This window comes from Lepisma saccharinum, chromosome 1 (assembly GCF_977018435.1).
Source record: "Lepisma saccharinum chromosome 1, izLepSacc3.1, whole genome shotgun sequence".
NCBI lineage: Eukaryota > Metazoa > Arthropoda > Insecta > Zygentoma > Lepismatidae > Lepisma > Lepisma saccharinum.
In genome coordinates, this window is record NC_139229.1 from 91,662,165 (window position 1) to 91,685,149 (window position 22,985).

General features: G+C 40.3%; 1 protein-coding gene across 1 annotated transcript; it reads right to left on the reverse strand.

The window, feature by feature from the left end:
- Nucleotides 1-215: 215 nt before the first annotated feature.
- LOC145984268 (uncharacterized) lies at nt 216-539 on the reverse strand. Its single transcript, XM_083117892.1, has one exon. The coding sequence runs from the start codon at nt 537-539 to the stop codon at nt 216-218; it is 324 nt and encodes a 107-aa protein (XP_082974018.1).
- Between the last annotated feature and the right edge of the window lie 22,446 nt (nt 540-22,985).

Here is a 22,985-nt window from a genome sequence, read left to right on the forward strand (position 1 = left end):
GTATAGATAACTATACGCACGGCCATGAAAATAGGCGGATGGGCAGAATTGCGATGTTGCCACATATGGGAAAAGCAAAGCGAGAGCGAGACAAAAGTCGCTAGTTCCCGCGGATTGTGTGGCAACGTCAACCGACTGCGTTGCCTAGTTCAAGCGTCAGACCGACCTCTCTCCGGGGAAATTTATGTCATCCCTTATTACAGCGTCGGGGATGCCTAGACCCACTTTTTCCTTTCTCCTCTGTTCTTGGCCATCTTCTTTATTTCTTGGAATGTCTTCCCTCTTTTCCTTCCTATTTCTTCCACCATATCCTCATATGTCTTCTTTAGTCTGCCCATGGGCCTTCTTTCTTCTGGTTTTGCCTCCAAGAACTCCATGGGTTTCCTTTCGTCTTCCATTCTGGTTACGTGGCCAAACCATTTCATTTGTCTTTTCATGAGTTGGTTTTCAATTGATGTTTGCTCCAGCTCTTCCCTTATCCTTTCATCTCTTACTCTGTCTTTGCTTGCTTTTCCTACTATCTTTCGGTAGCATTTCATTTCTACAGTTGTTATCTTACTAAGTTCCTTTCCTTTCTTTGGCTTTCACTTCCACACAGTAGTATTGGTTCTATATTACTGATTTATTTATATGTTTGTAGTTTGGCCCTAGTTTCTCGTTTTGCAAATATTGTCTGGTTCATTTGATATTATGCATTATTTGCTTTTCGGATACGATTTTAGACTTCTGGCTCTATTTTCCCATTTGGAGCAAGTATTGTTTCAAGATATTTATAGCTTGGGACCTGCTCAAGTTGTTTTCCATTGCAGTTTATGTTTAGGTTTCCTACTTGACCTTCCGTTCTGCTCATCTTCATTACTTTGCTCTTGTTTTCATAAACCACCTTTCCCTTAACGTTTCTGTCCATTCTAGTACCGTTTTTTGGCCCCCTGAGCACTATCTCATCTGCGTACACCAAAGTTTGACAAATCACTGGCCTCATTCTCCGCATTCCTAGCTTTTTTTTCTGTTCTTTGTTTGCCTATTTTTATCACTTCATCCATTACTGTTATAAAGAGTCGTGCGTTCAAACTGTCCCCATGTTTTACTCCTCTATCCATCATAAAGGCTTGTGATGTTTCACCATTCAGTCGAACGACTCCTCCTACTTTCACATACATCGACTTTACTGTTCTGAATAGTCTTAGTGGAACCTTCCTCCTTTTTAGTAGTTCCCATTCCCATATTACTTTCCTTGGTATCATGTCGAAAGCAGCTTTCACATCGGGAAATGTCAAGTTTGCTTCTATTCCTCTGCTCTAAAATATCATGTGGTCTTTGCTTGTCTTCCTGGACGAAATATCGCTTGCTCCTCTTCAAAGTCAAACTCGCAATCTTCATTCCAATATACTTGAATATATTATCATTGCTAGCTCTGTAGTTTCCACAGTCTGTGGCATTTCCCTTCTTATAAATGGGTATTATAATGTTTTTCTCCCAATCATTTGGTATCTTTCCTCTTGTCCGCATTTTTTGAAACTATGTGGTTAATTCCACCCTCAGCACGTTCCCTCCATACTTTATATACTCAGGGTATATTTCATACCACGTACACACCCTCGACTGCATTTTTGCACACTAGCGAGGCTCTGACGCCTGGAATCATAGTTAGTATACTCCTTTGTGGGACTTGTGTTATGTTCTGTCCATTTGTGTTTGTGATTCTTCCTTCATCTATTTCATCTTCTCACCATCTCCCCTCTTTGCGATTAGCCAAAAGTGACAGAAAAGCGAAGTAAAATAAAACAAAGTAAAGGATAGATTACTAACACCGAGCACAGGGATATCGTTAAGTGGGAGCATAGAAGGACATTGGCCCCTCCGAAACATGCACATGCCCACCCAAAACAATATATAATTTATAATATACACAACTCGTGTGTCCAAATTTGACCCCCCAAAAACACAATTAGCTACATCTCTGGCCATTCATCTTATTTACATTTAAAATTAAAATAATGTCAGTAGAGTGGATAGGAAGATTGAACAGCGTTTGGAATATGGTGCAAAATCAAAATATTACGTTGAATATCACCCGTCCGACTACCAACCTCCAAATTTTGACTCAGTAAAGAACCCACCCTTTGGTTAGAATGATTGAACCATCACCGACAGTGGCGCTACAAGATCTTTCTCTTATTGCAGGCGAAACCCGAACGAAACGCAATCTTTCCACGCCATTGCCAGGTTAAACTGTATTTCGATTAACTCTTTCGGCCCTAGACTCTAGAAGGGCCCGACCGTCAACATTAAATACACATATGCGAACGGATAAATATATTATTTATTAGAAATAATGGCTTGTAATATATATGTATTTAAATGGTGTGTAAAACTCAAATTTCAAGCAAATTTCAGGTGCCTGTGGGCGAACATTGAGTGTTCGACTCGCTTTCTTCCAACAGAAAATTCTTAGTTGTAGTCCAGGACATCATTCATACTCGTCGCCAGGATAATTGAAAGAGACATAAATGCGAGCGAGCTATATTAACAAAAATACAAACATATCATCTATATTTTGAGTTTAACTAAAAATGTGCTTTGCCTCTAAGTATAATTTTTCCATATTTTTCACTCCAGTGTTATTTAATACATGCGTGTTACCTTTCTCTTCATAAACTTTTATATTCTCGTATATCTAAGAAACTAAAAGTTAAAATATACAAAGCAGTAATTTTGCCTGTAGTATTATATGGATGTGAAACTTGGTCCCTTACATTAAAAGAGGGACATAAATTAAGAGTATTTGAAAATAAAATCCTTATGGGAAAATTTGGACCTAAAAGGGATGAGGAGACAGGTGAGTGAAGAAGGTTACATAACTTAGAAGTACATAATTTGTATTCCTGTAGAAATATTATTAGAATAATTAAATCAAGACGGATTAAGTGGGCAGGTCATGTGGCACAAATAGAAGAGGAAAGAATAGTTTACAGGATGATTCCTGCTGGGAAACTTGATGGTAAGAGACCTGTATGAAGGCCAAGACGACGATGGAGGGATAACGTTGAGATGGACCTAAAGGAAATCGGTAAGGATGGAAAAGATTGGATTGATATTGCCCGTGGAAGGCTTGTGTTGCTGCAGCCAAAAACCTTCGGGTTTAATAAGGCTAGAGAGTTAGTTAGTGTTATATAATACAAGGAGTGCCCTTGTTACAAAGAAACTACACCATTGCTACCATGCAAACGCCCCAGATAGATCCAAGCCTCGCCCAAACATCCCCCAGCTTACAACTTCCACTTCAGCCGTTATATACAAGGGTGTGAAACTCCTTGCACGATCAATTGATTTAATGAATAAGGACTGTGAACTTTTTCAATAATTTAGCAGATGAAATATATGCGAGGCAATTGACAACTCTTCCTCATTTGTTTTAACGTGCTCTAAAATTTTTCACATTTCCAGTTCGGAAACTTCTACAATGCACACCCAACTGCTTTACTTGAGCTCTCTAATCGAATCCACCTAAGCATTCACCCTCTTCACCTGTTGAACTGGAAAGGCGAGGGATACTGTGCCCCTGCCCTTCTCACACCGACGTGAAACACCAGTCCCGGCCTACTATGAATGACGTCAGGATTGCTGTGGCACGTACCTTTGCAGCCATGCTCTGTGCACTTGAAGCAAACTGCTTTTCGCGGCTTTGGCCCGTTGGTCAGGTTGCCTTGGTGGCTGAGGAATTTTCTCATTTTGTTTTGTGACGTCAAGCATCGAAGAGCTTAGTTTGTGTTCGGAGTTGGTGCGAAAAGGGGACACCCTTTCCCCCCACACAAATCGCCACGCGTGGTCTCGCCAGTTCCGGAAATGAAGGGAGAACGAAGCGGCCCCGTTGCATGTTGCCGGTGTCAATTTAACTTCCGGGTAATCACGTGACACGCTCGCTCATGCACGCGCCACTTAAGAGAGACTTCCGTTTGGGCACCTGTTCATTGCAATATCTTCCTTCTCTCGCATACAGGGTACATTTTCGGCTACTGACTAGGATGGGATCTTCTTTGAAGATTCGGATATCGGATCCTAATGGATTCGGATCCAGGATGTCGGGATTTCGGATATAAAATAGAAGATACAGGATCGAATATCGCATCCAGGATTCGGAATTTCGGATATTTGAATTTGAATTTAAACTTTTGGGTCCGTCAGCACTTAAAGGCTATTTTCCACTCTTCACGTTACCCGCCCCTTACCTTATCCAAAACATATATAAGAACACAATTGTACCATGACTAAAATAACTGTAATGTCGTTAACTAAAATATTACAACGTTCTGACTTCAGTTAAAAGCTGAGGCTGTAAAGGGGCGCTCAGCACACACAAGGACAAAATACAGGACAACACACAGAATTATATTGGCCATGTGGCCAGTCGCCAGAGCCCCGTTAGTCTGCAAAATGCAGTCCAGGATGTACTACGTGGAAGCGAGGTTGACCTTTGGGCGCCCTGGGATTTCGGATATAAAATACAAATTACGGGATCGAATATCGCATCCAGGATTCGTGATTTTGGATATAAATGACAGAATACGGGATTAAATGTCGCATTCTGGATTCAGATATTAGATGCAGTATTCCGTATTTACAATATTCGGAATTCCAGACTTCTCGATTCGGATATTAGACAGGATTTGGGAATTTGAATATCAGATGCAGAATTCGGGATTTCGGATCCAAAATTCGGGATTTTGGATATCGGATTCAGAATTCGGGATTCGAAAATCGGGTCCAGAATTCTTGATTCTGATATTAGGAATTTCAAATACCGGGATTCGAATCGAACCGAAACATCAAAGGCGAGAGGACAGCGTCCACAATTCGGATAGAAAAGAGGCATTTTATGATTTAAATAGCGGAAGAAAACAGAACCACGTTCACGCCTGTAAATATAGTGTATTGTAGGAAACATCTCTACACAAGAATCATTAAAGGTTTTGTCATATCCCATTAACGCCCCATAATTTATATTATTTTTTTAGCATTAAAAGTTACATTTTTCTTGCCAGCAGCTTCTCCGCGTAGGTGCATGGTCTTTTCAACCCAGACCCTTCTGCGGGTATGCCGCAGTCCATCTGCCCCCTTGCGGAAGACTTTGTCCGCCTTCCCCCACTCGACGCATTATTTTTCTGCGGCCCTCATAACTGATTTCAATAGCGTCCACCAGCCCGAATCAAATTTTCGCCTTCATCCAGCTTCCGTCGCGATCTTCCGCTGGGTTATTGCTGATAATTGGCCGGTTTATTCTTCGGACAGACGGGGGAAAGGCTCCTGCCAGAAAGACGAATTGGGAGCAGGGTTGCGAACCGGGCTTCGATTATGCTGCGCGTACATTTATTAGCAGTGGCGAGGCGAAACGAGGAAGAGAATTAATCCTTCTGCAGCCTTCGGATTGAAGCGACATGCGACAAGAAAAAGAAATATGTTGAAACAGCGGCAGAAGAGAACGAAAGAGATCTGCAGCTAGAATAACAGAATAAGTAGGAAAAAGAGAAAACAAAGGAAGCAAAAATGCGAATAAAACAGAGTATCAGACAAGATGTTCAGCCATGATCAGTCACCCTCCTGAAAATATTTTTATTCTCACCCTCCACCCTACCCGACCCTTGTGATGCCAGCGCAGGAATATCAGCATGATTATATATATATATATATATATATATATATATATATATATATATATTACACGTTAACTAACTCACTCACTCTCTAGCCTTAAACCCGAAGATTCATAGCTGCAGCAACACAAGCCTTCCATCTGTCCCTATCCTGGGCAAGATCAAAGCTACCTTTTCCATCCTTGACGATTTCCTTTAGGTCCGTCTCAACGTTTATCCCTCCATATTCGCCTTGGCCTTCCTACAGGTCTCTTACCATCAGGTTTCCCAACAAGAATCCTGGAAACTCCTCTTTCCTCTTCCATTCGTGCCACATGGCCTACCCACCTAAGCCATCTTGATTTAATTATTCTAATAATATCTAGACATGAATACAAATTATGCAGTTCTAATGTAATTTTCTCCACTCACCTGTCTCCTCATCCCTTTTAGGTCCAAATATTTTCTTAAGGATTTCATTTTCAAATACTCTTAATTTATGTTACTCTTTTAATGTAAGGGACCAAGTTTCGCATCCATACAGTACAGGCAAAATTACTGACTTGTATATTTTATCTTTTAGTTTCTTAGATATTGTACGAGAGGATAAAAGTTTATGAAGAGAAAAGTAACACGCTTTTGCATGTTGTGTAACGCAATTGTAAAATTGGTCAGCTGAGATGTTCTGAAAGTCAAAACGAGATCGAGACGAGAACACCGTCCAGAGCCTTTGGGCTGAAGAAAGAGTTGAGGAAAAGAAATAAATTAGAGATGATGATGATGAAGGTAATGACAGTGATGTTAAATCCTATGGTTAAAATTACACGGCTCAGCATATTTTTAAAAATTCGGTTGTTTACAAACTAAAAGGTGATTCTGGAAATATTTTGATCACGGAAATTATATGAATTTCTTCCCATCTGATCAGGATTTTCCCCTAGGTCAGGATTCTTCTACACGTCACTAAGTTCAATTAGCCCACCATATTATAACATTGAGTTTTGGACATCTTGTGAACAAAATTTTTATGAAGGATTTCGAAAATAAAACTTACATAATCAAAGTCCACAAACCTTTTATGCCAATGTGTCTTGTAGTAGTAGAAGATGGATTAAATGCTTGTTATTCTATGTGCATTTACAGTTCAAAATTGAGGATTTTGTATTGTAAAGAAACAATATTTTACCACCAGAGCCATCTATCTGGAAAATAATGAAACTACACGTTTTGTTGCGAAATTAAGGCAGTTAATATATTGCTGTTTTGTGAAAATTCTAGATGTGATGGGTAAAAATTGATTTCAATTTTGGAACCAGCATGCCGAAATTATTCACAGACAATAGTCGTCTGCGAGACATCCAAACCCATGCAGACCGGTGTTATTACCAAAATTATTTCTTGGCACAATTTACTTGCATTCAACTCGATTTAAGACAACAACCGAATTATTTTTCCTCCTTGTAAAGTTGGCAACGCTGACGATGAGTAGGGTAAGATCGAGTAACCGGAGAAGGGCGGCTGCAAGGGAAGGTTATGGCAGACCGGATTGATATTTGAGGGGGTCCACGGGGTTGTTGATTCACGAGGCACCAGTTGGCAGGACACGCTCCGATGCCTACCATCGGGAGAAAATGGTTCGCCCGCAATCTCCATGGTTACCAACGGTCTCCCTCGCGTCGCGGTGTCCTCCGACGATGAGGGCGTCCGAAAAAGCCCGCCCTTTAGAGTTCTCGTTCGCAAAAGGGCGCCGTTGGCCCTTTTTGACGTCTCAAGATAAAACAGACGGTGGGCTCTCTGATGTGTCTAAGGCAGTGGTTCTCAACCTTCTTCAGTCCGGGACCCACCTTGAAGGATATTACACTTCATGGGACCCATAAGCATGGGCACCGGGAGAATTACTTGTAGGGGTGTGCAACACCCAGGTTATGATCATATTTTTCCTAACATCGAGTACTTTAATAAACCCCTTTTACGCTTGCTTGAACAAATTACACATAGTTCATTCTAGAAAAGTAAATATATAAGTTGAAAGACTAATTTACTCTCTAGACCAGGGGTGGACAACGCGTCGACCGCGGTCTACCAGTCGACCGGCAAACCGCGAGAGGTAGCCTGTGATGCTCTGTTATATTATACGGATTTTATTATGCATAGTCACAAAACATTTTATTACTTAACCTCTCTGTATTTCCAACTGTTGTATCAGGAAAAGAGCTTTGTTGTAACAGTTAATTTCTTTCTTTGTTGAAGCACATAATATTAACCATAAAAAAATGAATATTCTTTGCCTTCTCCGTTCGGAGTAACCAACAATTCGTTATTGAACGACTGAACAATGGGCGATAGAAAATACAAAATAGGTGTGTAATTTTTGTTACTGATGCCCAGCAACAAGTGAAATACTTTTGTTAAAATGAGTGTTTATGAAAGAATAAAATTGCAGTAATTATGTGTATGTCGAAAAAAAATTACCTTCTCATTAAAAGGATGAAAAGATGCTAATGACGACCTGGGGAGATAAGGGCTAAAACAGGTACCAGGCCCACAGTACTTAAACCAAAACTTATTTAATAAATATATAAGTAAATAAATAAATAAATACATACATAAAATAAAATAATCAATGTAAATTTTATGGTATTGGCCCTTTGCTTCCTTTTTTAGGCTCTCGTTGTTACGTCAAATAAGATAAGTAGACCGCCAGTGATTCTTCAAATGTAAATTAGCCCTCAAACCGAAAAAGACTGGCCACTGCTGCTCTAGACTAACATCTAACTAAACACATATGCTGAAATGGAAAACATTTCTTTTACCCACCGTAATAATGTGACGGTTGGGGATGCCTTTTCCACATAAGCTGCGGCACGTTGGGTCCAATGATGGTTAATAGTCATAAATCTAAGTGCACTTTTCACTTGAATCAGAGATGAAAATCTCTTATTCACACAAATATGAGGTGGAGAACGGCATGAACAACTTTAATGCCTCATCCGAAAGCTCAGGATACTCACCTTTGAAAGATATCCAAAACTTTTAAAGTCTGAAGCTAAAAAATTAGTTTTAATGCCAGAATCACAGCTGATATCACACAGTACTTCTCTATGTTTTACTGATAACATGTTTGAACCTTCAAAATACAAGAATGGGTCTCGAATCCAATTGAATTCACTGTAACTTTCTGAAAAACAGTTTTCAATCTCGTTACCGAGAGCAGAGAGATGAGATAATACATATCTTAGTAATTTAAATGTAATAGGTTTCTAAGACACATTAAATACATTTCCGAGCGATACTTCGCAACCCACCAAACCTCCCTCGGTACCCAGCAGTGGGTCGCGCCCCATAGGTTGAGAAATTCTCCCCCCAACCTCCTTTCCCACCCACAATTTCAATTTCGTGGCAAGCAGTGAGCATTCGCATCGTTACTTTAAATTATTGAGTCCATCACGCGGTAGCTCAGTCGTAGTCGGGCCTCCGTGGCGGAGTAGTTAGCACACTGCGCTGCAATGCCAGAGGTCCCGGGTTCTACTCCCGGCTCGGACGTGGATGTTTGTGATTGACTGTCCTGAAAATTCCTGAACTAGAAATTTGAGTGAAAATGATATGAATGAATGAAGTGTGATGGGGGAAGCTTCCAATTAGGAGTTTTCCTTTTTTTTTAAAAAAAAAAAGTCGTTAGGGCGCCTGACTACCATGCAAGATACCCGGGATCAATCCCCGGCAGGGGAGAACCGGGACATTTTCCACCTGTTCAAGCGGCTCCGGCGCCCACCCAGCGTCGTATAAAGTGAGTATCTGGAGGAAACTGAGGAGTAAAGGCGGCGAGGGGCGTGGTGCTGATAACATCACCCCCACTTTCGGCCGTGATCAAGAAAGTGTGGGGCCCTAACTCCACACCCTCTGTACGCCTTCATGGAGTGGTGCAAAGCACAGGGGACCACTTTACTTTTTTTAAAAAACATCGGGTGTATAATATTCAAATTTATATTTTGGTTACTCTAAGTCTTTTCTACTTCTTCGGCTAATCGCGCCAACGAGGATAACTGAACAAATTATTGTTGTGCACCCACTCCGTCATGGATATACTAAATCATACTTAAAGAGTTTATCCAGAATCTTCTGGGAGATGTAAGTGTACATTTAGGGCCAAAATTACGATACATTAAGACTTTTTAAAAAATTGTAGGGGTTGTCGGAGAATTATTAGGAGTGTTGGGAGTGTGTGGATAAATCTCTGACAATACGGTCTTGCGCCTTTGCATAAAAATTATTATTTTATTTTATTTTATCGAGTTATACATAGATACTGAAGTGTGACGTCATCACATGCCAAAGTAACGTCATGAACACTCACAATCGTTATAACTTGCCATAATTTATCACCCATGGAAGATGATGAGAAAAATCCAGAAATAATTGTATTTCTTGTATAAAATGCTTTCAAATAGTGAAATAATTATTATCACATTCGTTATAATTTGCAAATTGTGTCAACAATTGTGCACTATGTATTGATAGGGTGGATTCGCACACCCGTGGTCTATGTTGAGTGGATGGAAAGTATTTCATTTTCGATATCAATTGCGTTTATTCATGTAAGTTTTATAAACACACTAACAGGGACTTGACTACGCTGATGTACTTGGGAGGGGTAAACGTGTATGTGTGCACGCATCTATCTATAACTTAATATGACTTATAAATTATATTGTTTCCTCTATATTGTTACGTTCCTTGCAACTCTCATTCTCTCTACTCCTGTAGTCTGGGACATGAAGACCCTAATGGCCTACACTGAAGCCTATCTTCAGGGTAGGTGTCCAAGGAAAGTCTAACCACTGGATAATTTTTTACTGTAAAAGTTTATTGTTTCTACAAGGTTAAATACATCCAGATGACAAGATCACGAGGACTGGAGCTTGGGTACTTTGAAGTAGTTAAATTTTGATGTAAATTAAGACTTTGAAGAAAAAATAATACTTGGGTGCAGAACAATACTTTGAAGTCCAAGCTATGACTTATGTTAGCAATATAACATTATTATTAATTACATATATATTACCACACCAATTTTTGAACCATAAAGTTGTCATTAATATATAGTAGCAGTTTTTTTCAAATATATATTAAATTATTATTATTAAAATTTATATTTAACTTAGTCTGTATGAAAACAAGTACAATAACTAAAAAGATGATACGCATGCAAAGTTTAAAAATAAATAATGTAGAGATTTATTTAAAATTTTAATGTTTCCTCTAAGCCACGAAAACCTTTGGGGTGAGAGTTGGGTAAGGGGACGTCCATACATACTAAGAACAGAAAACTGTACGTATTAAAGCAATCCTCCAGTTTAATTTCTACAGATTAGTAATAGTTAATTGGGAGTCTTCTTCTTGTAGGAGGTACCACTACAGTCAATTATTGTCTGCTGGTGGGTGCAGGGTTCGATACTTGGTGAAGGCACACTTTAAACTGTAGGTCCAGTCCCGATTAGCCTTTCTGTGCATAAAGTGGACTTAAATAAAAAATGCATAGTAATCTGTAGGGTAAGGGAGGGACAAACAGACATGGGGGCAAACGGATATCCCCTAAGAAAAGTTCGAATATTTTCGCGTTGACGTTGGTAACAGTGCATCATTCTATTTCATGAAATCATCATTCATCCTCATCGCCTTGAGTATCTTACAAAGAGCAGAAAAGCTACGTAAAGCAGCAAAGATACATCACAAAAATAAATTATTCCAAGTTTCCCCATGGATTTGCATCTTTCAACGAGATTTACTGTAGGCCAACAGTCAGCAATTACATTGGTGTCGTCTGCATATAAGGGCTACGCAAACGAATTTAGAGGCTATTTACACCGTTTGGAAACACTGCTCGGCAAAACTGCAGAGCCAAGCGAGCAGTTTCCTTTTGTCTTCGCAGCCTCCGAATCCGATTGTGAGCTAACAAACCGTGACCACCAGAGGAGCAGTTGGCGAACAAAAGACTGTCCTCTTGGGTTTGGGTTGAGGATCTCCGGATGTTGTTGCAAACGGCGATTGTTACATGATGCCTGGATGGAGGACTCTTCTCCCTGTGTCAACTTCTGCGGGAGTTGCCGAACGATGACAAAAGCCTGCTTCTGGAGGCACCTGCCCCTTCTCTCGGAAAGGGTTGTAGCCGGCACAGCAGGTAGCTGAGGGAGACAGGCTTGGAAACTGAGACGACTGCACGTTGCACTTTTTGCATTCAACCCCCAGGCGGCGTCGGGGGGGTTTCCAAATAGGCTCTTATGCTCCTCATCCCCAATTTCCTCAGTAGCAATAATACTAAATCTTGGAGGTACCGTAGGTCCAATATCTATAAGCCTTCTTGTAATAAAACTATTCTAACGCCGGCTTTAGACGAAAGCATTTCCTTTAACATTTTTGCTAGGATAAATGCTATGTAAATGCTTCCAAAAATCTTATAGGAGATAGTACTTTACATGCAAGCATTTCATGTAACTTTTGGGTTAGCTTTTGCGATTACAATGTATAACATATACACATACAGTGTTTACATTTGAAACAACTAAAATATTATTACATACGCGTACGTGTACAGTAAACGTTGTAAAGTATGTATTTAAGCAGCGCCATTGTTTTGTACCTAATAACGGTTTATACGAAACGTTATCCTTCTCGTTTGAATAGTTATCGGCTTTTAAACATGTTAAGTGGTACATTGTTTACATCTCATGAGGCCGCCATTACACATATGCACTCGTGACCTAGAGGTCTCTTCTGATTGGTTAGCCTATGCTACGAAAAATGCTACGGTAATAGGATCGATCCTATCCTTGAGAAATATCATTAAATATGAAATTTCATCTGAAAGGCCACAAGATTATTCACTTTATACGGTAGCTCTATCGTCATGGCAGAAATGTTAAGGAAAATGTTTCGTCTAAAGCGGGCCTTAGTTAACAACATTCAAAAAATGACTCAAAGAACGATCCTTTCTTACTTTTGATGGGTCTCTTATAATAGGTAAATTACGAATGAATGAATGATTTGATTTGTTTTGCTTCACGTTTCTGGATAATTGCGAAGATGAGTACGAATGTTGATAAGCAAGAAACTGATTTGTATGTAGTAAAAATGTGCTAAATATGTAAATACATATTTAGTTATTTTCGCCAGAATATGGGGTTAAATATGGACTTAAAATTGTAAACATTTACCGTTTTATAAGACACTACACGACCTACATAAAATACAGTCACGGCGTTGTAACTATTACCGTGACTCAGTGGTGGCGATTGGGGGGCGAAGGGGGCAGTTGCCCCCCCACACTTTTCGCCACTTTTGCCCCCGCACTGTACTAAACCTTATCTAAAAAGGGAAATATACTGTCTTTGTCCCCCCCCCCCAAGTTTTGGCACCTTGCCCCCCTCCCCCGGTTTTTTGGAACCCAATCGCCGCCACTACCGTGACTGTCTTGAAGAGAAACCAGAAGCGAATCCCGTACACGTACCACAAAATCGTTGCTTCTGGAGCTACTGTCGGGCGCCGAGGGTGAGGTTAGCAATGGGCTGCTCGACTTGGGACTCTCTTCTAATGTTGGCAAAATAACGTTTGTAACAACCAGGAGCCGATGCTTGAGCCCTCATTCTCTATTGTTGACAACAATTATAAATGATCGAAGAATTTCAAGTGTTTTACAATAGCGAAAGCAAACAGTTGGGAGGTGTAAAATTGAAAAAAATAATTAAAGAACATTATTGTTCGGATGACAGAAAACTTGTAATTAACTCAATTGCAGGGATCAAAAAGGTCGTACACTTTTGTTTGTTTAACGTTGCTTCGGTTTTTGTCAGTTATTCGCAAGAAATTCACCTTTCGGTGTTTTGGTAACATGGAGACATGTAGTTATGTATATGGAGTATATGTTGAGAAACGAACTAAAATATGGCAAAATATGTAAAATATAAGCCCAAATCTAATATATGTACAAACATGGAAAATAAATACTGAATTTTTCGAGTCTACATGCCATGATGCGCAAAGATAATACAAAATAGGACTGATTTCAGCTTCATACATAAATATGTATTTGCATATAAATCCGTTTCCTGGTGATAAGATAAAGTGCATGAAGGGACAATCACAAACACATATGTGCGACACAACACAATCCCTACAGAGGATACTGGATGAAGATCCAGGCGCCAGAGCCTCGTTAGTCCGCAACACTGCAGTCCAGTTTGTACCACGTGGAACAGAGGTTACATTTGGTTGTCTTTGGAAAGGATCATCCCTTACACCCAGGTTAGATACGAAACTACTTATTTTGTGACTACCGTTTTTAAAAAAAATCTGTAGCCCTATATATATGTAATTTCTAACAAGTACAGAATTGTTACAAAATATTTTGAGGCATGTAAAGTGCATTTTCAGCTATACAGAACCCAAATTGTGGGGTTTAAGGGATGATCGTTTGAGAAGGCACCCCTCACCTCCCCGTAGTAGAGGGTAAACGAAGTTAGTAATAAGTTGTCTTTTACACAGCGTATATTGGAACACCTGTAGATCGAATTGGATCTTCTGCAAATATGCTGTATAAAGAAACAAACTGCCGGAGTACTAATTCGGGTGAGTGTACATCCCGGTAACTGCAATGTTGCAGGCCAACCGAGCTCTGGCGTCTGGACTCACAGCCAGCATATCCTCTGCACAGTGGCGTGCCCAAGGGGAGAAATCATAACACCCCCCTTTGCCAAGTATCCTCCCCCCAAACAATAACTTAAAAGGCAAGATGAGGACTGACTACTAAAAACAAGTATACGTAACCCTCTCCCCTTTCAAAATCCTGGACACGTCACTGTGTTGAGTGCTGTTCATGTATATATGTGATTGTTCTTTCACCAATTTCATCGTATTACCACTCATCTTCATATTCGCGATTATTTAAATGTACCACACACACACAATGATTTTTTTCTGGGAAGAAAGGTTCTGGTACACTTCAAGTTGGCTTATTATTGTTATTGTGTTGATTTTTTATTATGTCTATCACAAGAACTACTCAAAATATTGTTGTACGAGGGGAGTTCAAAAAGTTTCTAAATGATCGTGCATACACACACAAACATTTTTTCGTTAAAATGAAAAGTATTATTCTTATCTATAGAAATGTGTCGGTACAGTGTACCGCCAGGAAAAAAAACACTGTGTATGTGTGTATGTACAGATGCAGATAGTGAGGTAGAATGGGGTGTCCTACCTAAAACATTTAGTAGATGCTGCATCCTGTGGAGACTGTACAATTGTCCTTATTTTGTTCCGTTGCATCATGGGAAATTGTGAACCACATTGTAGAATCGCTCGTTCGCATCCTTTTTGTGAATTTTTATAATCTTGAAGAAAATCTCCTTGCAGGTAAGCCGAATTGTGTTGGTATTGCATAGGCTGATTCTTTAGTAGTGGCGACTATTTATTTTCTAGACACATTTGTAGGAGGTAAATCCCAATAGTTTTAGCTCTATATTATGATAAATAGTTATCATTAAACGTAAATTATTACTGATTTATAGTTACCATAACAACCCTGGGCAGAATGTGTTTGGCAGAACGGGGATAGGAAAGTAAGAATATGAAAGAAGGGGAAAGGAAGATAATTTCTTCAAGAAGCAAAATGTCGAACAATTGGAAAGAAATTGATGAAGAAGACTTAGTCAAGTGAAGATGATGATTTAGGAAGATGCGTCATGTCTTTACTGTGGAGACTTGTGCTCTTCTTCGACGGAAGGCTGGAGTCGTGTGTTCTATGTAAAAAGGGGTCACGCAATTTGTATGCTGGTATAGACAGTAGTGACGACGAAGCGGTACTAACTGTGAATTTTCAAAAAGCAAAGAGACAATTTGGATTGCTTTTCATATTTTAAAAAATAATAACATGTACTTAATATTCGTAAACTTTTTCAATGTAATGTAGCTAACAGAAATCGACTAGTTTTTCTTTAGTTTTAAAGTGAATAGTGTAGATTAGCATTAAAAGTTACGTACCCCGTTCTGCCCCGGGTTCCCCTACACACACACACACACACAAATATATATATATATGGGGTCTTCCATTGTCACGGGTGGGACACGCGGACTTCATTTTTTATATTAAAGTAACTATTCTACTGATAGCTATGTAACATTTTTCTTGCAGTTTCTGTGCAATGAAATATGAAACTAGACACTTTTGATTAAACGTAACTACCCTTCAAATACTTTCCCCGAGATGTAGCTGTAAGTGAACAATTTTGTGTCACGGGTTGGACAGACGAAACACTCCCTTTCTACTTAGTAAGAAATTTATTTTAATTTTGGTGAATTGTCAAATGATGAAAAATAAATGATAAGACAAAGAATGAAGGTAGTTGACCTTTGAATATTCTAGTGGAGTTGAGGGGGAAATGTAACACTTAAAGGAGAAATTTATTGTTCTTTGGTGTCGCTGGTGGGACACAATACAAAAGACAAGTAAATCAAAAAGTTAAAATAAGCGAATAATATGTAAAATATCTACTACCTTCCAACTAAATTATGCATAATACTTACTTGAATTTTTATGCAAATGAGAATTCTAGATTGTTCACTCACAAGACAGGATAAAGTTACAGCATTTCATTTAATTTTAAAAATTAAGGTTCTGGGCCACTTTCACATCGAATGCCTCATATATATAGATAGATGTATAACGTTATATGTGCAGTATGCGTGTGTGTAAACACACACGTGTGCAGGTGGCAATCCCGGACAATGCACGACGAATGCTCAGCCTTCACAATGCTTCAACATTGCCCAACCTCCCAGATGGAGCCGCATTGCTAACTGGAGTCCAGAAGATCTCCCTCCCCCTTCCCATTGTTGCTTCCATTGTAGCGCTTGGGGGAGCAGCTAGGGTGGCGGTGGGCAGGAGAGGTTGTGTGTGTGGCTACCAGAGGCCACCAAGCCTTGAAATTCGACCCTTATCCTATTCTTCCCCGTAAGAGCTTATTCTTCCTGCGCGACCATTTCGCCATATGTCGTTGTTACACTTGTACATACCGGCTACTTGTTTGGTAGACATTGTTGCCAGTCAATTTCAGTTCTTTTACGCCTAATTTTATGCTGCTGTTTGCAATAGTTGTATGATGGTTACCACAATATGTTTCGTAAGTTAGAACACTATTTTGTGATATGCATAGAGTAAAATGTCTATATATTTTTCTTTTAGAATTTGTATACAGTATCAAATGTTTGAATATCCATTAGGATTAATACAAATATGTCAAAATATTAAATCTCTTCAATGTTTTATTTACTTTTCTGTTGTTGAAATTCTTGCCTCCTAACGTTGTTGGTTGTTGTGCTGATATAGTGGAGATTGATGGTGTTAAAATCAGTGTTTGGAAGTAAGTAGTTACCAGTAACAATAGTTACTTTCTTTTTAGGAATTCTAACAGTAACAGAGTAACTTTTTGTAACAAGTAACGTCATCAACAGTTACTTTTGACACATAAAATAGTATCGTCACTGTCTTACAATGCAGTGTAGTGTAGTCAGGACCATTGTTGAGGGGAGCCAAGGAGCACTGGCCCGAAACTTCGCCATGTCACCTCCAAAATGTTTCTGATTCAAGAGTACATTTTACTTTTAAATTTTAAATAAACCCTCAAATAATTTTTGCAAACATTTTGCATGTAGATAAACTTTTTAGTTATTCTGCTATGTAGCGATACAGACCAAACTAAATATAAATGTTACAATAATTCAATTGAATATAATCTATATATTTGTTTTTAAAATGCTACGAATATATACCAATGAAAACTTATATGGTAGAGAAATTGTATATGTGTGGTTAATATATTATGTAATGAATATTATATATATATATGTAGATACACACACACACACGTATCTATAATACACACACACACACACCACACACACACACACACACACACACACACACACACACACACAGGGTGAGGCAGTCAAACAGGAAGATTTAAAAAATTCACAATGAATAGAGAGCAAATATTATTTATTTTTTGAACATGAATGTATTGTACATGAGTGGAAATTACTAGTGTACCTGAAAAATGTTAGTTTTTGAATATGGTGTCAGTAAGATGGCGTCCTTGGTTTTATATGTGTGTGTGTGTGTGTGTGTGTGTGTGTGTATGTGTTTATATATATATATATATATATATATATATATATGTGTGTGTGTATATATGTATATATATAATGAATTCAAATTGTCCGCCGACCTCCGTGGCAGAGTGGTAACCACAGCGCGCTACGCCATGGGTCCCGGCTCGAATCCCGTCCTGGGCATGTGTGTTCTTTGTGAGTGTCCCTTCATCAATTTCATCATATCATCACTCATCGTCATCGTCGCAATTAACCAAAAGTGGCAGAGAAGCGACGGTAAATAACAGATATAATAAAGTCATGTGAGCACCGAGCTCGCATGAAATGCATTAAGTAGGAACTACCTGACTCGAACCAAAGTCACGAGATCAACCAATTCACGATAATTTGACACGTACTGGCAACACTAAGTGTTAGAAACCTAAATTCCCCATATTCGACCCATCCAAACTAGCTTCCACTCCTAATCCGAGACTGCTCCTCTTAAATAAATCCACGTCACCCTCTCCCCCGATCCCTTCCGGGGGTCCGGGAGGACGGGGAGAGAAGGGGAGGATAAAAAGTACCCCCGTTGCACTTTTGACTGAAGCGCCACCCAGCGGGGGGAGGCTTAAAAGATGCAACCGCAAAACAGATTTATCAAATGGGGACAGAACGAGGCCTGGCAGATGGAGAGATGGGTGCGTTTTGTTTCTCCTTCGGCGCCGATTGTTGCTTCAGAGTCGTGACGTAATAGAGCAAGCCGGTTGCTCTGTTGATGATCTGGCCACCCCCTTTTCTTACACAGAGACAGAAGCGAAGGGTGGACACAAAAGCAGGCGAAAATTGCGACGTATAATCAGCAGGCATTGTGACAAAAAGTACTCGCGATACATTACGATTGTCATTTCTTTTCCGAAACCAAATGTTACATCGCAGCCCCCTTCCCTCCCCAGCACGTTTTCCGATACAAATATTTATGACATGCGAATGAAGAGGACATAATAAAATCGCGCTCGTTTCTGCTTCATTATCCCTTGTCGAATTCTTATCGAGTACATTTTCCACCATTCGCCCAAATGGAGTCGCCAACACATGTCAATTCCACATCCGCTTCCTCCCTTATTTCCACCCTCTTGGAAAAGGAAAGCAATAAAGATTTCCAATCCCTAATAAAGAAGATTCCGAATCGATGGATAGCTGAAATAATGACAATGAAACGGCAAAGGAAAAATGGTTATGGAGTATGTGAGATCACTGGGTGAAAACTAAAATGCAGGGTTTTATCGCGAAATGAATCACAATTTGGTAAACAAGTAAGTATATATATTTTGAAATGTTATTATTGATGTGTACGTTGGGCACTTATAATCGCGAAGTTGAGGATGAGTGATGAAACAAAGAACAACCATGCCCAGGCCGGGATTCGCAACTCGAACCCCTACCCTTGTAGTGCGCTCTGCTAACCACTCCGCCACGGAGGCGGCCGGTCAGTAAAGTCAGTTTTTAAATAATGTGAATGTGTAAGAAGTGAATAAAATTTCTTTTGGGCTGGGGTGGATGACTTTATCTCTCTATCACATTTTTTTCTTTTACAGTACATCGACTTCAAAGTCACAAGATGACGATTGAGTATAAGCCCACTTTATGCACAGATAGGCTAATCGGGACTGGACCTACAGTTTAAAGTGGAATCCGAAACCACTATGTGCCTCCACTGGCTATCGAACCTGGGATCCCTTGATTAAAAGGCAACGACGTTACTACTGCACCAACAGGAAGGCCACACAAGATGATGACTTTTCATAACTTCCGAGTCTTACTAACCATCCTGCCTACATCCCCGACTATTCCCAATCTGCCTCGCTGATCTTCTTAACCCCTGAACAGCGATCAGCCTCTTCTCAGCCAAGATTTCCACCTGACCACCACGATCAGCTTCGCTAATGAGATTCTGATCGAGACAGCGACGCAATTATGGCGGTCTCCTGAAGCGGGCAAAAACAAATCAATTGAAATTTGCGTTCCTGGCGAACGGAGTTAAATTAGGTGGTTTTCACCAAAGCCTTTAAGGAATTTAAGTGGTCTGGGTAATCTTATTAACCGCCTTACCACCCCTCATCCGTACCGAACTTTACAAGTATTGCTTTCGCCCCTGCAATACTCTTCAAACTGTCTCCGCAACCGCAAACCGCCTTCCCCCCTGTAGCACGATACGGTTGTAGCTCCAAGCAGAGAATTTCGGCAAAGAAGTAACAAGATTACCTAATTGCCTGTTAGGTTTCAAAGGGGTTGTTCTTCCCGAGATTCCCAAGGTGGTATCTCCAGTCCGGCATCATTACTTGTATGCTGAAGTTTGTCAGAGTTCATTTCGCGTTGAGATCAACTAACGGGAAGCGTTTCAAATTGCTCTGCGTTTTTCTTATTTCTTCTTCTCACACCCGGAACCCACAGGCACAAATATGATGATCCCATAAACTTATAATGGTAAAAATGCTCATGGATCAAAATGCACACAAGGGTACTTTTATCAGCTGTTGTTTCCTGCCGTACACTAAACATGCATCAAGCAAGAACATCAGAAAAGACTACTTCATATAAACGAAGTTTACAAGTTTGGCTGCGTCAATTGAAACATCAAAAATACTTGATTTGATTTAATTTTATTCTTATGATTTATCGTCACTTTTCAGCCACTTTTGTCTAATCACGACGATGAGGATAAGTGATATGATGAAATTGATGAAGGGACATTCACAAAGAACACCCATGCTATGGCCGGGAGTCGAACCCGGTAACCCTTGGGTCCTATCGCACTGTGCTAACCACTCCGCCAGGATGGTGGAGTATGTATGTGGGAGGGGCAATGGCGCCCGCAGGGTTTTTTTTCTCAGAGGGGGCAGGGTCTTACAAACTTCCTCTTCTTATTATTAATACTGCTATTATTGTTGCTATTATTATCGTTATTACTACTACTTATGTTTTATAAAAATTACATACATTTGTAATTTCCATATCCTGTATATCTATATACAATTTGCATAACTGTACATTGACAAAAAGCTGCTTATTATAGTTAGTTAAAATTAGTGTAAAAGAGATTAAGCTTAAATGTAACCCTACTTCAAGCAATAATAATAACAATGATAATAATAGTTGCTGTAACTTACGGCCTGTAAGTCACAGAAAACAATACTTTTTGTTATAAAATATCGCTACAATTTCACAATTCGAACTACATTAATCATTTGCAGAAATCTCAGGGGGGCAAGTGCTTCCCCTGCGGGCGCCCTTGGGGAGGGGGCCTCCGTGTAGCCGAATGGTTAACGCTCCAGGATTCGATTTCCTGTGAGAGTTCCAAAATTTCGGTGGTGTTTACCCAGCCTCGGCTCGTGAGGACAATTGGAGAGCTACTTGAAATCAACATAAAGTAACTTCAGAGGCTCGGAAGCCTGAAAACAGCGACATTGACCACGCTTGAGTTGAATGAATATTCCTGTAATAGTGTTCGAAAACAAAATTCGAACACCGCATTCTGCACTTTTGAAGTTACGGATGTTGGAGTCGAAGGAGAAGGTTGAAACGTCCAGAACTGCGTGCGAGCCGAAAATTTCTTTGCTTCCTTCCGTCCTGCGCCAAGTGCCTGAATGCTCGTTTGGTCCTTTGTCCAGGGAGCGGGGACAAAAGCGTTTCCTTGTGAGCTCCGAGAAACTTGTGCATATGCATTAGGCGGCGGTCATCCCATTTGGAAGCGCTCCTTTGTTACGAAAAACCAGGAGGCGCGTGTAAGGTCTAAGGAAGCCTCGCGTAATGGATACATTAAAGTTGGAGAACGCGACAGTTTCGCAAACTGCAGATATTATCTCAGAGCTGGAGATGCTCCCCTTATCCCAACGTTTTTCCTTCCTCGAGGACGAGGACCGCTCCCAGGGAAAGAGGCTGGGGTGGAGAGTGTTCGCGGTCGTAAGGTACCGGTTCCGCGGTTATTAATCTCCAAGCGAGCTACGGACCTGACCTCTGGTGGCCAACAAAGGTCACTAGGTGGCGATTTGTCACGGCGTCAAGTAGGCGAACAAGGTTCCACCATTTCCTCACGATCCCCAAAGTGGCTCGAGGACGACGTACAAACAACAGAGCGTGGTTCGTCCGCTAATCAGGAGCTAACTTCAGACGTCCGGTTCCGTTTTTGGGTTTTCGTTTCGGGGGGAGATGCAGAAGTACCCCCGCCCCCTCTCTGAAATCCGGCCTCGTCCTTAGTGACCCCCCTGCCTCGTTTATGAACAGCAAATGCCATTAGCCACATAATGGAAAGCGTTGTCGTAGGAGTGGGGGGGACCGGGAAAATTCCTCCCTCGCAGCAGCGGAGCGTATTATTATGTTTGTTTGATGCGAATTTCGAGGCGTTGTCCTTTTCTCCGACCGTCCTCTGGCCTCCAAGGAGCCAGGACTCAGGATAACAGCGCGTCTCGCACGATGTTGGTCGCGTGGTGGCGCATTGCGGGATGATTTGTAGGTTTGCGCCTTGCCGCTTTGTACATTCGCATCTGCAGAACTCATTACTCAAGGAGAACCTCTGCATCATTTCGCATTTCTATACTAACTTCTAAAGCTATATCTCAGAACTAGATTTTCTGCTAGAAAACCCTTCCAGCTGCTGAAATTTGTACATAATAGTTACTGAAGTGTGAGCTCAAGGGTGGACGAAGTATTTTCAGGATGCTTCTGCATTGGTAGTCATGGGGACAAAGATTTTTCTCTTGCCTCTTTCGTCTTCCTTCCTCTGTTTTATACTTTTCTGTTTTTCTCTTTTCCCTGTCTTTCTTTCCTCCTTCATGTCTGCCATTCTCTCTATACCGGCCTCTCATTCTATCTCTTTCGCTTTTCATTTCGAGCCATCATTTTTTTTTGTATCTCTTGTTCTTATATCTTCTCTCTCCTTTTCTTTATTCCTTTGTATGTGATATTACCCTGCAATAAATTATTTTTGGAAAATTCTCATGTACACTGTAAACGTTGACTGGAGAAATGATGGTCCAAAACAATGTCCTGTTCCCAACTACCTTCAAAATGACTATGGCTATTTTCAAACTATTAACGACCATTAAATAATTAACGTTGGTCAAGGCTAATCTGGATTTCCCGAAGTTGTTCGAGTCAAACACCCTGATTATACTGATATTCAACCTACACATAGACCCTCAAGAACTTGTGCGG

What these genes read in the sequence shown, in the direction of transcription:
- LOC145984268 (XM_083117892.1), bottom strand. Translation starts at nt 539, where the DNA reads ATGAAATGCTACCGAAAGATAGTAGGAAAAGCAAGCAAAGACAGAGTA.